The sequence below is a fragment of the Pimephales promelas genome, chromosome 23 (assembly GCF_988280905.1).
Source record: "Pimephales promelas chromosome 23, fPimPro1.hap1.1, whole genome shotgun sequence".
In the NCBI taxonomy this organism is placed as follows: Eukaryota; Metazoa; Chordata; class Actinopteri; order Cypriniformes; family Leuciscidae; genus Pimephales; species Pimephales promelas.
The window spans coordinates 20984471-20998157 of NC_142791.1; the positions used below are offsets into that span (position 1 = coordinate 20984471).

The 13687-nt window shown below is 44.0% G+C and overlaps 1 protein-coding gene across 1 annotated transcript; it reads left to right on the top strand.

The window, feature by feature from the left end:
• The first annotated feature begins 7602 nt into the window (after positions 1-7602).
• LOC120474247 (uncharacterized protein K02A2.6) lies at positions 7603-10435 on the top strand. The gene is made up of 4 exons (XM_089126580.1): positions 7603-8846; positions 9058-9225; positions 9283-9798; positions 9889-10435. The coding sequence occupies exons 1-4, from the start codon at positions 7603-7605 to the stop codon at positions 10433-10435; spliced, it is 2475 nt and encodes an 824-aa protein (XP_088982706.1).
• Positions 10436-13687: the final 3252 nt, after the last annotated feature.

Genomic DNA, 13687 nt, shown 5'->3' on the forward strand with positions numbered 1-13687 from the left:
CGACCACAGTACGTGAGAGCTCGTATCCTGGTGACCACAGTATGTGGGAGCTCATAACCAGGAAGGCCTGGTGAAGCCTGTAACCCAGCGACCACAGCATGTGGGAGCTCATAACCAGGAAGGCCTGGTGAGGCCTGTAACCTGGCGACCACAATAAGTGGGAGCTCATAACCAGGAAGGCCTGGTGAGGCCTGTAACCCGGCAACCACAGTATGTGGGAACTATAACCAGGAAGGCCCCTTTGAGGCCTGTAACGTAGCGACCACAATGTGTGGGAGCTCATAACCAGGAAGGCCTAGTGAGGCCTGTAACCTGGCGACCACAGTATGTGGGAGCTCATAACCAGGAGCTCATAAACAGGAAGGCCTGGTGAGGCCTGTAACCTGGCGACCACAATGTGTGGGAGCTCATAACCAGGAAGGCCTGGTGAGGCCTTTAACCTGGCGACCACAGTACGTGAGAGCTCGTTTCCTGGTGACCACAGTATGTGGGAGCTCATAACCAGGAAGGCCTGGTGAAGCCTGTAACCCAGCGACCACAGCATGTGGGAGCTCATAACCAGGAAGGCCTGGTGAGGCCTGTAACCTGGCGACCACAATAAGTGGGAGCTCATAACCAGGAAGGCCTGGTGAGGCCTGTAACCCGGCAACCACAGTATGTGGGAACTATAACCAGGAAGGCCCCTTTGAGGCCTGTAACGTAGCGACCACAATGTGTGGGAGCTCATAACCAGGAAGGCCTAGTGAGGCCTGTAACCTGGCGACCACAGTATGTGGGAGCTCATAACCAGGAAGGCCTGGTGAGGCCTGTAACCTGGCGACCACAGTATGTGGGAGCTCATAACCAGGAAGGCCTGGTGAGGCCTGTAACCTGGCGACCACAGTATGTGGGAGCTCATAACCAGGAAGGCCTGGTGAGGCCTGTAACCTGGCGACCACAATGTGTGGGAGCTCATAACCAGGAAGGCCTGGTGAGGCCTTTAACCTGGCGACCACAGTATGTGGGAGCTCATAACCAGGAAGGCCTGGTGAAGCCTGTAACCCAGCGACCACAGCATGTGGGAGCTCATAACCAGGAAGGCCTGGTGAGGCCTGTAACCTGGCAACCACAGTATGTGGGAGCTCCCACAGATGTCTCTCCGTGGCCACCATAGCACCGACAGAACAGCAGATTGCTTGGTGGCCCGGAGTCCCGCAACAGATCGGTCTGGTAGGCCTGAGGACCACAAGGGCGTGCAGAACCGCACCTGCCTGACCTGCTGCCGTGTACGCTCTGTCATTCAAGCATGAAGATGTCTTGAGCAGCTTGGATGACAGAGTCAGAGCTCTTAGTGAAGAGGACCAACCAGAGACGAGATAGTTAGCCAACGTCTCGTCCACTGGCGGCCTCGACACTTATCCGTTCTCCACGGCTCCCTCCACAGCAGCGAAACTAGCCCGCTGATGCAGATAGAGACGTGAGGAGAACGGATTCTTCCATACCCTCTCGATCCCAGCGTGGAGATCGGAAACGAATGGAAGGCTCATCCGGGCTGGTGGCTTATGGGTGGGGAGGAACCAGCCATCCAAAATACCATGAGCGGGTTCCTCCCAGACGCGCCTCCACTGCAACAGCAATCTATCTGAGGCGCGCCCCATAATGTCAACCAGCTCAGCGTACACTGGGCAGGAGGGCTGAAATGATTCGGTCTCAACCAAACTGACATCCTTTTCTATATATATATATATATATATATATATATTACAGCCAACTCCTGCCCTGCCCAAAGAGAACAGTTACAGATTCACCAAAGAGAGAGAGCGCTCATTTTCTCTCTTCTTAGATGTTCAACATTAATCTGTAACTCACCCTCGTCAGCTGGTAGATCATCCGCGAGGTTAACGCCCCTCTCCCGATAATCTGCCAGCTCCATCTGAAAGCTCCACGAGCTCAACCGCCACTGAGCCTCAGCCCGAGCGGGAACCGGAACCGCGGGGTTCAGATGCCGCGCCCACTTCCCTCGAGAAGTGGGTCAGACGAGAGCAGAGAGTTCTGAAAGAAAAACTCTCAGTTCGCCCAAAAAACTCCCTCGAGAGCTTCCCGCGAATGCTCTTCTCTCAGGCAGAACACGCACAGATCGTGTGAATCCTCCGGTGTCAAATATCTGGACACAAGTCGGCACACTCGCGCAAAGTGTTTCTCCACGTCTCTGCGCGCTTAATCGTTGATACTATCAAACAGACAAACAGTCCCTGAAGACGAAAAGATGTTGTCACGGTTTCAAGGCGCCCTTCTTATACATCCAGATTGACGCGCTCATCATTCAAGCTGATGATGCACGGGCTGTCGCCGGTCAACCTGATTACTGTGAGTTGATATTTGATTTCAGACACCTGTCACGCCTGAGGCGTTCCCCATAGCGTCATTCGACGTATTGTTGAGTTCCCTTCGAAAGGGAACTAACAATCTTAAGTTAACACAATTAACCCTCATATTATATTTCTTTCCTGTTTACACTAATTGCATTTTGGGGTCTATATGACCCCAAAGATGCACAGAGCTTTTGTACAAAAAATATACATTTTAATAATACAAATTATATATCATTTTTTTCAGTTACTTCTCATCTATACTTTTATGCTGTGTTTTGGGGGATATGAAGTACTTTTGTACCTATTTACTGCAGAATTCCTCAACTACAGCATTAGCATAAATATGAAATATTACATTTTTATGAAAAAAAAAAACACATTAATGATGATCAAATTTAAATATGAGTTGTTTCTGGATATTGATCTAGGTGTCTGATGCATAATTCTGCCATCTGCTGGTAAGATGTTTTTTTGTAGATAATATAGTTTTAGCCAGAAAGTGTAATTACCATATACTTCCAGCAGAGGCCCCATTGAAATCCATTCATTTTTCTAAATGTGACTTACTGCTCTTATAACAGCTTTTGTTATGAATATATATATTTAAACATTTAAAATACATTAAATCAGTATTTTGTCAAAGTTTACAATTATTTTTGTTGTTGTTCGGGGTATTTTTAAGTATCTTGTTATTGCAATAATGTTTTATAAATTTGCAGTAATCCCAAATAAATTTGCAATAATACCACATTAGTTGCCACTAAAAGAAAATACTTAATTGCAATTACATATTATTTCAATAATCAAAATGCATCAAATGATTAACTTTAGAATAAGAAATTAATTTTTAAAAGGTAAATAAAAACAAAAAAACAAACAGCTATAGGCGGATAGGAATAGTAAAGAGTAAAGAGTAAACACACCTGTGTGTCTGTGTGTGTTTGTGTGTGCACGCATGCATGTGTGTGTGTAATCATGATCATTCCACATTGTTTTTTTGCTCCAATGCCAGACCTTCATTTTTATGTGAACATTTTTAGATTTATGCTGGAATTACTTTTTTTTTTTTTTTGGGCCAATTTCAATAAAAATGGTCTCTTTTGCAGTCACACCTGTATGTTTGTGTGTGTCTCTGTGTGTGTGTGTGTGTGTGTGTGTGTGTGTGTGTGTGTGTGTGTGTGTGATATGTGTGTAGTCATGTTCTTTTCATTTCATTTTCATTGCATTTGTGCTCTCATACCATACCTTCATTTGAGTGTGAATTTTTTTAGATTTATGCAGAAATTATTGATTTTATTTCCCAATTTCTATAAAAATGCTCCCTATTGCAGTCAAACCTCTATCTCTGTGTGTATTTGTGTCTGTGTGTGTGCACATGAGTGTGTGATAATGTTCATTCCACACTGTATTAGTGATCTAGTACCAGACCTTCATTTATGTGTGAGAATTTTCAGATTTATGCTGGAATTATTGATTTTATTTGCCAGTTTCTATAAAACTGCTTTCTATTGTAGTCACACCAGTGTGTGTGTTTATGTGTGTGTACACGTGTGTGTGCATGTTATCATGTTCGTTCCACATTGAATTTGTGCTCTAGTACCAGTACTTCATTGCGGTATAGACATTTTCTGATCTATTCTGGATTAAGTGATTTTTTTTTACAAATGAAAAATAAAAAACACATTTTTTTCGATTTTCCCATTCATTTCAATTGGGGTCATATTGACCCCAAAATGCAATGAGTGTGACTTTTTTTTTTGTTAAATATTTTTTTTGTGTGAGTGACAATTTAATTTCAGTTAGTATAACTATTATTTACAAAAGTTGAGTAAACAAAAAAAAAAAAAAACTGAAGGAAATTAGTACTAAGATTTTTTTCTGTTGTACTGGCTTACAATTTTTTACAGCTGATCACCTGTGAGTTTCCGCACTGACTGGCCTCACTCTCATCTCATCTCCTATCATCATTCTGCCTGCTGTCGGGACGAATAATTTAAGTTTCTACTGACTGTTGTTGCCTTAAAGAGGCTTTTGTGTTTGCTCATTAGAGTCTTGCTCACCTGGACAGCACCCTTTCTGTTCCTTAAAGACACACACACACACACACACACACACACAAAATTACTCCAGCAGACATCTTTAACGGTCACATTTTACACATTAAATGGCTTTATTTTCCAGTTAGGTGATGCTTATCTTCAGTTATGATTCCATGAACTTGTATAACAGTGTGTTACTCATGACAGCAAAATTATATGGTGCTTTCAGAGGCATTAACACTCCTAAATCTGGGAAGCAAGAACTGAGCTGAAAGATAAGAATTCTGTTCATTATATGATGTCACCACACATGAAATAACCCCACATTGTCTAAAAACAAAACTTAATTTTTTTCTGTGTGCTTCTGTAGAATTCTGTTAGAATTACATGTCACTTCAATCAAGAGTAATGGGAAAAAAATAACTCCCACATATCCACATTCATGCAATATACAAAAAGGTTGCCCTTTTGTTTCCATCAGTGCTTTTACACTTCTGAAACCAGGTAAAAACATTTCCATCTGTGTAAATCATTACTGACAGAACATATCAGAAGGATTAAATGAGAATAAAAGTGAATCAAGATTCATATATGTCAAAATTTAAAATCACTAATATTTTTTTTTAATCAAAGCAAAAATGAAGTTTTTTTTTTTTTTTTTTTTACAAATATGCAGTATTTACAAGGCACCTGTGGTTTGATGTCCAATGATGTCAAGTATATAGTATTCGGAATGGGAACATGCATGAGCACACATTTTTGTAGCCTGGTAATACCAGGCTCTGCTACTTCACTTTGCTTCGTAGACAGAGTCTGGAATAGAGAAGTGTTTTCTCTCTCGCAAGGGGGCGCTTGTCTGAAGTTTAAAATCATTGGTTACCCATAAGTATGTTATGCGCCGACACAGCCGCATCGATCGAGACATCATGCATCGAACTCAAATCTATAATCGAACTTCCACTGTAAACACGTACGGGCTGCAAAATGTGTGCCAACCCGAATGAACAATTCACAAACTAGGTTATTTATATGGTTTACTGACCTGCGGCCGCCCCGCAGCGTCGGCACGCCCTGCTCTCACGAGTCATGACTGATTTAGCTTCCGAGCCCATGCTCTCACGATCACGACTGGGTAATAGAAAGTTCATTTTACTGACTCTATGAGTCATTTCGTTTATTTAAGTGGCTTTAAATGTTATAATTTTAACAGCCAAATTCCCCGATCACATCCACCTATGCAATGTTGATCATATTCTGAATTAAGAAATCATAATGTAGTAAAAAATGATTTACAGGGAACATAAATAATCACTTTACCTTCCGAGTCTTACGTTCATTTGTCACGTGACATACGCGATGAACAGATCGTTCATGAATCCCCTATCTGGGACTAATGCAGCACAATGTCTAAACGAAATATGGTGGATTGTTGTTATTATTATGATAATAATAATATGATAATAAGAGCGTGCCAGGAGCGTTCACAGCCGAGGAGACCAACGTTCTTGTCATGGCCGTAAAAGACAGAGAAGTGACGTTGTATGGGGGTAAGTTATGTCCTTATATATGTGTCTTGCCACTATATAATAGGCCAAACAGGTCTGATCCGTCATTACTACAATTAGCCTGAAAAATTTGGGTAGCCTAAATGTGTAAGCTTGAAGTGTTAATATGTTTTCTTGTTATAATGTATGATTTGCATTAAATAAAAACGGCTGCATCTGTGTTGATGAGTGTTGTATATTGTGCAATGCTTTATGTGACTACATTTCCCATGTTGCACGGTGTACTTATGTTCCGGATGTTCCGGTGTTATGTGCAATGACGTTTGGAAGACGAAGTAAACAGAGCAGTCCCGCTAAATTGTGTGTGTGTGTCATATTTGCCTGCATCCCCGCACACTCTTTGAAATACAATAAATTGGCGACGAGGAGCTCGTAAATCCGCGTGTGTGTTTTAAATGCGGAAAGGAAGTGGATTGACGGCGAGATCGCTCGAAAATGAGAAATGATACGAGCCTGCTGCTAATCCACGTTGTGACTGAAGAGGGGGAAGAACGACAACGATTCAGATAAGTGACTGAATTATTTGAAACTGACAGAGAACGTTACAAAATGGCAACAATTCTTGGCAACATTGGTCCTTTTGATGAGAGTAGTGAGCAGTGGAGCTCTTACACAGAAAGATTTGAGTACTTTGTAGCAGCAAATGCTATCGCTGATGAGAAAGCTGTACCCCAAGTGTGATGGGCCCAAAGACATATGCACTACTGCGTAACCTCCTGCAGTCAGAAAAACCGGGAGAGAAAACGTATGATCAAATAGTGGCCACTCTTAAAGCACATTTCTCTCCAAAGCCCTTAGTAATTGCGGAGCGGTTTCGTTTTCACAGACGGAATCAGCTGGAAGGCGAAACCGTGACAATGTTCGTAGCGGTGCTAAAAAAATTAGCAGAACACTGCGAATTTGGTGAAGTGCTAAATGACACACTTCGGGACAGATTAGTCTGCGGACTCCGTTGTGAGGGAATACAAAAAAGACTGTTAACAGAGAGCAACTTGACACTACAAAGAGCAATAGAGCTGAGTGTGTCAATGGAATTGGCTGCGAAGGAAGCACAACAACTGAGCTCAAACAGTAAATTGTATAAGATGGAGACCGAAAAACAAAATGAAAATAAAGAGCCATGTTTTCGCTGTGGCAAGATGGGACACTCACCCGTTTCATGCTGGTTTAAAGATGTGGAGTGCCGCAGCTGCAAGAAAAAAGGACACATTGAGCGTGCGTGTAAAAATAAAACAGGAAAGAAGGAAAAATGCAGCAGAAACCAGTATACAGAAGGAAGCAAAAGCAACGCGTGTTTTCAGTGGAGCAGGAAAACAAAGATGTTACTGACACATCGGATGAGGAATTTCCGTTGCATGTGCTCACTGTTGCTGGTGGAACCAAGGCTTATAAGGTCACCGCGCTGCTGGAAGGACAGCCTGTGGAAATGGAGATTGACACGGGTGCTGCTGTGTAGCTCGTGTCGGATAAGGTATACAGCGAAATACTGAGCCACCTGCCACTCGCACCACCTGATGTGGTTCTTAAGACGTACACTGGGGAAGTGGTAACTATGAAAGGACTCACGCAGGTAACAGTTGAACTCAACGGGAAAAAGAAAAAACTGCCATTGTACAGTATGTGGTCTTGGGTGATTATCCTTTGTTGATGGGACGTTCTTGGCTGGAGCAACTCAAGGTGGACTGGGCGGCCATACACATGATGACACCTAAAACGCTGGATCTTGAAGGGATTCTCCGGAAACACTCTGATGTGTTCAAGCAGGAGTTGGGCAGCATGAAGGACATCCAGGTGAAATTGACTGTAGAGCCGGGATGCCAGCCAAAATTTCTAAAAGCCCGGCCCCTTCCATATGCGCTAAAACCCAAGGTAGAGGCAAGCTTAGCGGAACTCATAAAGGAAGGGGTGCTGGAACCAGCCAGCGTGAGTAAGTGGGCAACACCCATTGTTCCAGTTCTAAAGAAAGATGGAGGCATAAGGATCTGTGGAGATTTTAAAGTCACTGTAAATCCGGTGTTATCAGCAGAACAATACCCCTTGCCTCACATTAATGATATATTTGCTGGACTGACAGGAGGGCAAAAATTCAGCAAAATCGACCTCAACCAAGCATACCTGCAGATGCATGTTGAGGAACAGTCCAGAGAACTTCTCACCATCAACACCCACAAAGGCCTATTTCGGTACAAGCGGTTACCATTTGGAATTACTTCGGCCCCATCTGTTTTTCAGCAAGCGATGAATCAGATTTTGGCGGGCCTTAAAGGCGTGGTGTGTTACTTAGACGACATCCTAGTGACTGGCACTGATGAAGAGTCGCACTTACAACACCTGGATGCTACCCTGGAGAGACTGAAAGAATACGGATTGAGGGTGCGCAAGGATAAATGTGAATTTTTCCAGGTTGCAGTCGAGTACTTAGGCCATGTCATTGATGCCTCTGGTTTGCATACATCTCCATCCAAGGTTAAGGCCATTGTGGATGCTCCAGAGCCCGAAAATGTAAGCCAGTTGCGGTCTTTCCTCGGCTTACTAAATTATTATGGGTGGTTCATTCCAAACATCGCTACGCTGCTGAAACCACTTCACAAGTTGTTGTGTCACGAGAAAAATTGGAGGTGGACCTCTGAATGCCAGGAGGCTTTCAAAAGAGCAAAGGAGACACTCTTAAAGTCAAATGCCCTCACTTATTTTGACCCTGCTCTTCCCATTCAACTGGCCTGCGATGCTTCTCCATATGGTGTGGGAGCTGTCTTGTCCCACATCATGCCAAATGGTCAAGAGAGGCCGATCGCATTCGCTTCCAGGAGTCTGAGTAAGGCAGAAGCAAACTATGCTCAGATTGAGCGAGAAGCGTTGAGCATTGTGTTTGGAGTTCGTAAGTTTTACCAGTATGTTTTTGGAAGAAAGTTCACATTGTTGACTGATCATCGCCCACTCACTGCAATTTTTGGCCCACACCATGGCATTCCGTCTCTGACTGCTAGTAGGATGCAAAGATGGGCTTTGTTGTTATCCGCTCACACCTATGTCATCAAGTATCGGAAGGCGGAAATTGCATGGAAATGCGGATGGTCTGTCTAGATTGCCTCTCGCTGACAGAATGAAGGAGGCACAAGTTGCAGAAATTTTCTACTTTAGCCAGGTGGAAAGGGCCCCAGTAACAGCTGTACAAGTCCGTAAGAGCACACGCAATGACCCTGTTCTGTCGAAAGTCATGGATATCGTAATGACAGGAAAAGGTGAGACCGATGACCTGGAGTTAAAACCGTATGTCTCTCGACGCCATGAACTTTCAGTGCAGTGAGGATGTTTGCTGTGGGGTAGGAGAGTGATCATTCCCTCCGCTCTGCGCAAGCAAGTGCTAAAACAGCTGCATGTGGGACACTGTGGAATGGTCCGAATGAAAGAAATTGCCAGGAGTTACTTCTGGTGGCCAGGAGTAGATGGCCAAATTGAGGAAAAGGCAAGAACATGTACGTCATGCCAGCGCATACACAATGTACCCCAACTGGCTCCGCTGCACCCATGGGAATATCCAGAGAAACCATGGCAGCGCATTCATGTTGATTTTGCAGGCCCAGTGGAGGACAAAATGCTGCTGGTGGTCGTGGATGCACACAGTAAGTGGCCGGAGGTGTCTATCATGAAATCTACCTCAGCTGAAAAGACAATTGAGAAACTGGGAGAAATTTTCTGTAGATTTGGACCTTTGGTGCAGCTGGTCTCAGATAATGGCCCTCAATTTACATCTCACGAGATGGGCACATTTCTACAAGCAAATGGTGTGCAGCATATCACATCATCACCTTACCATCCGGCAACAAATGGTTTAGCAGAAAGGTTTGTCCAAACCTTGAAACATGCTTTGAAAGCTTCACTCGGACAGGGAACATTCCAACGGCTGCATAGCTTTTTGTTGTGCTATCGCAGTACTCCGCACGCAACCACTAAAGTGTCACCAGCGTCTCTATTGTTCAATAGAGAGCTCAGGACAAGCTTGGAGCTGCTCAAACCAGCAACACTCAAAGAAACTGTCTTAAGACAACAGAGGAATCAGGTACAGCGACGGAATCTGCGAGCCAAGGACATAACCTTCTCGATAGGCTCACCAGTGCTGGCACGGAACTATGGCGGTGGTCCGAAGTGGGTTCCAGCTGCGGTGGAGGACCAGACAGGTCCAGTCTCATATAAGGTCAAAACTGCTGGAGATTTGTCTTGGAGGAGACACAGTGATCAGTTGCTCAAGGGAGCAAACACAGTTCCAAATGTTTCCGAAGTTGCGGATGTCACTGACCAAATTAGTAACAGTATGTCAGCTCCTGAAGTACTAACCACTGAGCCTACCAAGACCGCAAATTGTCCATCAGTAAAGGAACCGGCATCACCTGTTGTACCGGCAGAAAGTGGGAGCCAAACAGGGCGCCGATACCCAATTAGGGAGCGACACCCGCCCCAGCGGTTCTTGGATTATTCTTAGTTGGAAGCTACCCTTATTGCTCGGGGCAGAATAATCCCCTTAGGGTCAGCTAGGGTTTGAGGTATTCTACCCTCACTCCCAGGGAATTAGTTGTATATAAGAAACAACAAAGTTGAATGTTCTATATATAAAAAAAAGAAGAGTTCTAAGAGAGTTTCAAAAAATTTCAAAATTTCTGACTACTGATATTACAGTTTAATTTGTAATCTTGTGTTAGACCTCAAAGAGTAAGGGGGGAGGAGATGTTGTATATTGTGCAATGCTTTATGTGACTACATTTCCCATGATGCACGGTGTACTTATGTTCCGGATGTTCCGGTGTTATGTGCAATGACGTTTGGAAGATGAAGTAAACAGAGCAGTCCCGCTAAATTGTGTGTGTGTCATATTTGCCTGCATCCCCACACACTCTTTGAAATACAATAATGAGAGAATCAAAGTGTATGCGCGTTGTGCACAAGCTACATAATGGCCAAGCATGCACCCTTAAAATAGCATTATTAACAACGTGCAAAGCACCACTGACTTTAGACTAGTTTTTTACACGTTATATGGCATGTTGGTCTTTATTTGTTGTTGCTGGTATACGTTGCAAATAGAGGGGCGGCAAAATTGTTTTTCGCCTACGGTGGCAGAAGTGCACGCGCCGGTCCTAGCTGTAAACACTTGATGATGCGAGCGAAATACCGGAGTGAACATGGCTGTAAACGACTTTTGCTTCAGTTTGAAAACCCCCAGAATGTTCTCCATAACAGAGCGAATTGCATCCTGTGTCTTGTTTTCCATTTCTGTGGTCGTTTCGGTTTTCGATTTCTCTAACCTGCAATGTAAAACTCGACGCTTAGCGCCTACGTCACGGCTCTCAGCCCAACTCCAGGTTCTATGGTCCCATCCCCCCAACAAGGGCAATTAGGGTCTTGATTCTTATGACTACGATCAGATAAGTTGGTTTTATTGCTGTTAAAAATGTGGAGCCCTTAAGGCCCCGTCCACACTACTGCGTTTGACGGAGAAAAAAATGGAGACCTTTTGCTACGGTTGCACCTCCTTGCCGGACTAAGACCCCGTTTACACGAAGGGAAAACGCAGATATTTCCCAGCGAATTGGCCTCTCGTTTACACGAAAACCCCGTTTTTATCACAGACGATTATTTCTAAAAACTCCGGCCAAAGTGGAGATTTTTGAAAACGCCGGTTATGTGTTGTTGTGTGAACTGGGAGAAAAGGCGTTTTAGGTTCTCTCTTGTCGATTCTGAGGATTCTGATTGGCTTGCATGCCTTAATTTTTTGGTTGTGTGTGTAAAGATTTGTCAGGTGTCAGATTTTCCGATCCAACTGTGCCACGAGATGGTCAAATGCTAAATGCGCATGCGCGTGCAATTGGTGTTTGTGTTTGTAGCTCCGGAGGATTTCTTCACCAATCCTTGATTTTCTTCTTTACCACTTATTGATAAACAAGCACTTTCTATTTTTATATCATGTGAACTTGTCCTTGATACTATTCCTTATAAAAAACAATTGGATTGCTTTGATATCGCTACTTATATCCAACCTTCCGAATCCTGGCTACTAGCCTTTAGCCCGCTAGCATATCACGCGTGGCCTCTCGCCTATTGGCCGTCTCATTTTACACCCATTTCACTGAAACCTGGTTATTCCAGCAATCAGTCCTAAATTAGTAGTGATAGTTGTAGTATCACTACTAATTTACTGTTCATCTGTTATAATGGCGAATATATCAGATGCGTGTCTAGCATTACCTCTGAGTGCAGGTGAGGACACATTCGAGCTCTTCACGGTGAAGCAGGAGCTGGAATACGTCGAGAAACAGAAACATCACGCGGCGATGCTCACAAATCAGTGGCTAGTAACTCTTTTGACTTCATCTACTCCGTATGTTACTCTGCCCAGGAGGACACAATCATCTCGGGCTTCATTCACTCCGGCACCAAAACAACAATATGGACCATGGATCACACAGCGGAAGACACAAGACAGGACCAGAGCTGCCTCTCCGCCCCTCCCGGTCTTCGAGATCTCCACCCGGAACCGCTTCTCCCCCCTTCGCTAGCCGGAACGCAACGACGCCGTGATTATCGGCACATCCATGGTCCGTCATGTCCGCGCTACTTCGGGTAAAGGTAAGGCACGCACTCACTGCTTTCCTGGTGCTCGTGTTCTTGATGTCGCTGCACAGGTTCCCGAGATCCTGAACGGTGACGAGCGCGTCAGAGCTGTTGTGCTGCACGCGGGAGCGAACGACATCAGGCTGCGGCAGACGGAGGTTCTGAAGAAGGACTACAGGAGCCTGATCGAGACGGTACGCAGCACAGCGCCTAAAGCAGCGATCATCATGTCTGGACCACTTCCCACGTACAGACAAGGACAGGAAAGGGTTAGTTGACTATTTGCTTTGAATGAATGGTTAATGTCATTGTGTAATGAACAGAAACTGCTCTTTGTAAATAATTGGCATCTGTTTTGGGAGAGACCCAGGCTGTACCGTGCAGATGGACTCCATCCCAGCCGAATCGGAGTGGCTGTGCTGTCGGACAACATCTCCAAGACGTTACGCACCAGATGACTAATAAGTCATAGTCCAAATCACAGCCTTTGCGGTCCAAACTTAACTAATATGCATAGTGTGGAACATTATATAGAAACTGTGTCTATTCCTCATTTAGTGAAGCCAAACAATAAATCTAGTGCAGGACCTAGCAAAAATCTTATTGTAATTAAACCAGAAAATCGAAATATCAGTGAACAAAAACAATTTCTAAAGCTAGGTCTTCTAAACATTAGATCGCTCACACCTAAGACGGTTATTGTAAATGAAATGGTCACAGATAATAACTTCGATGTTCTGTGCCTTACTGAAACCTGGCTTAAACCAAATGAGTATTTCGGTCTAAACGAATCTACTCCGCCAGGATACTTTTATAAACATGAGCCTCGTCTGATCGGTCGTGGCGGCGGTGTTGCAACAATCTATAAAGATATTTTTAATATTACTCAGAAAACAGGTCACAGGTTTAATTCATTTGAAGTACTTGTGCTAAATGTTACGCTCTTAGATGTAAGAAGGAAATCCATATTATCTCTAGCCTTGGCTACTGTATATAGACCTCCAGGGTCATATGCTGAATTCCTAAAAGAGTTCGCAGACTTTCTATCGGATCTATTGGTGAATGTCGATAAAGCAATAATTGTTGGAGATTTTAACATACACGTAGATAATACAAATGATGCTTT

Coding starts and splice junctions, on each gene's coding strand:
- LOC120474247 (XM_089126580.1), top strand. CDS start 7,603: ATGGGACGTTCTTGGCTGGAGCAACTCAAGGTGGACTGGGCGGCCATA. Junction 8,847..9,057: donor GGAGTTCGTAAGTTTTACCA/GTATGTTTTTGG, acceptor TCTCGCTGACAG/AATGAAGGAGGCACAAGTTG. Junction 9,799..9,888: donor ACAAATGGTTTAGCAGAAAG/GTTTGTCCAAAC, acceptor GTGCTATCGCAG/TACTCCGCACGCAACCACTA.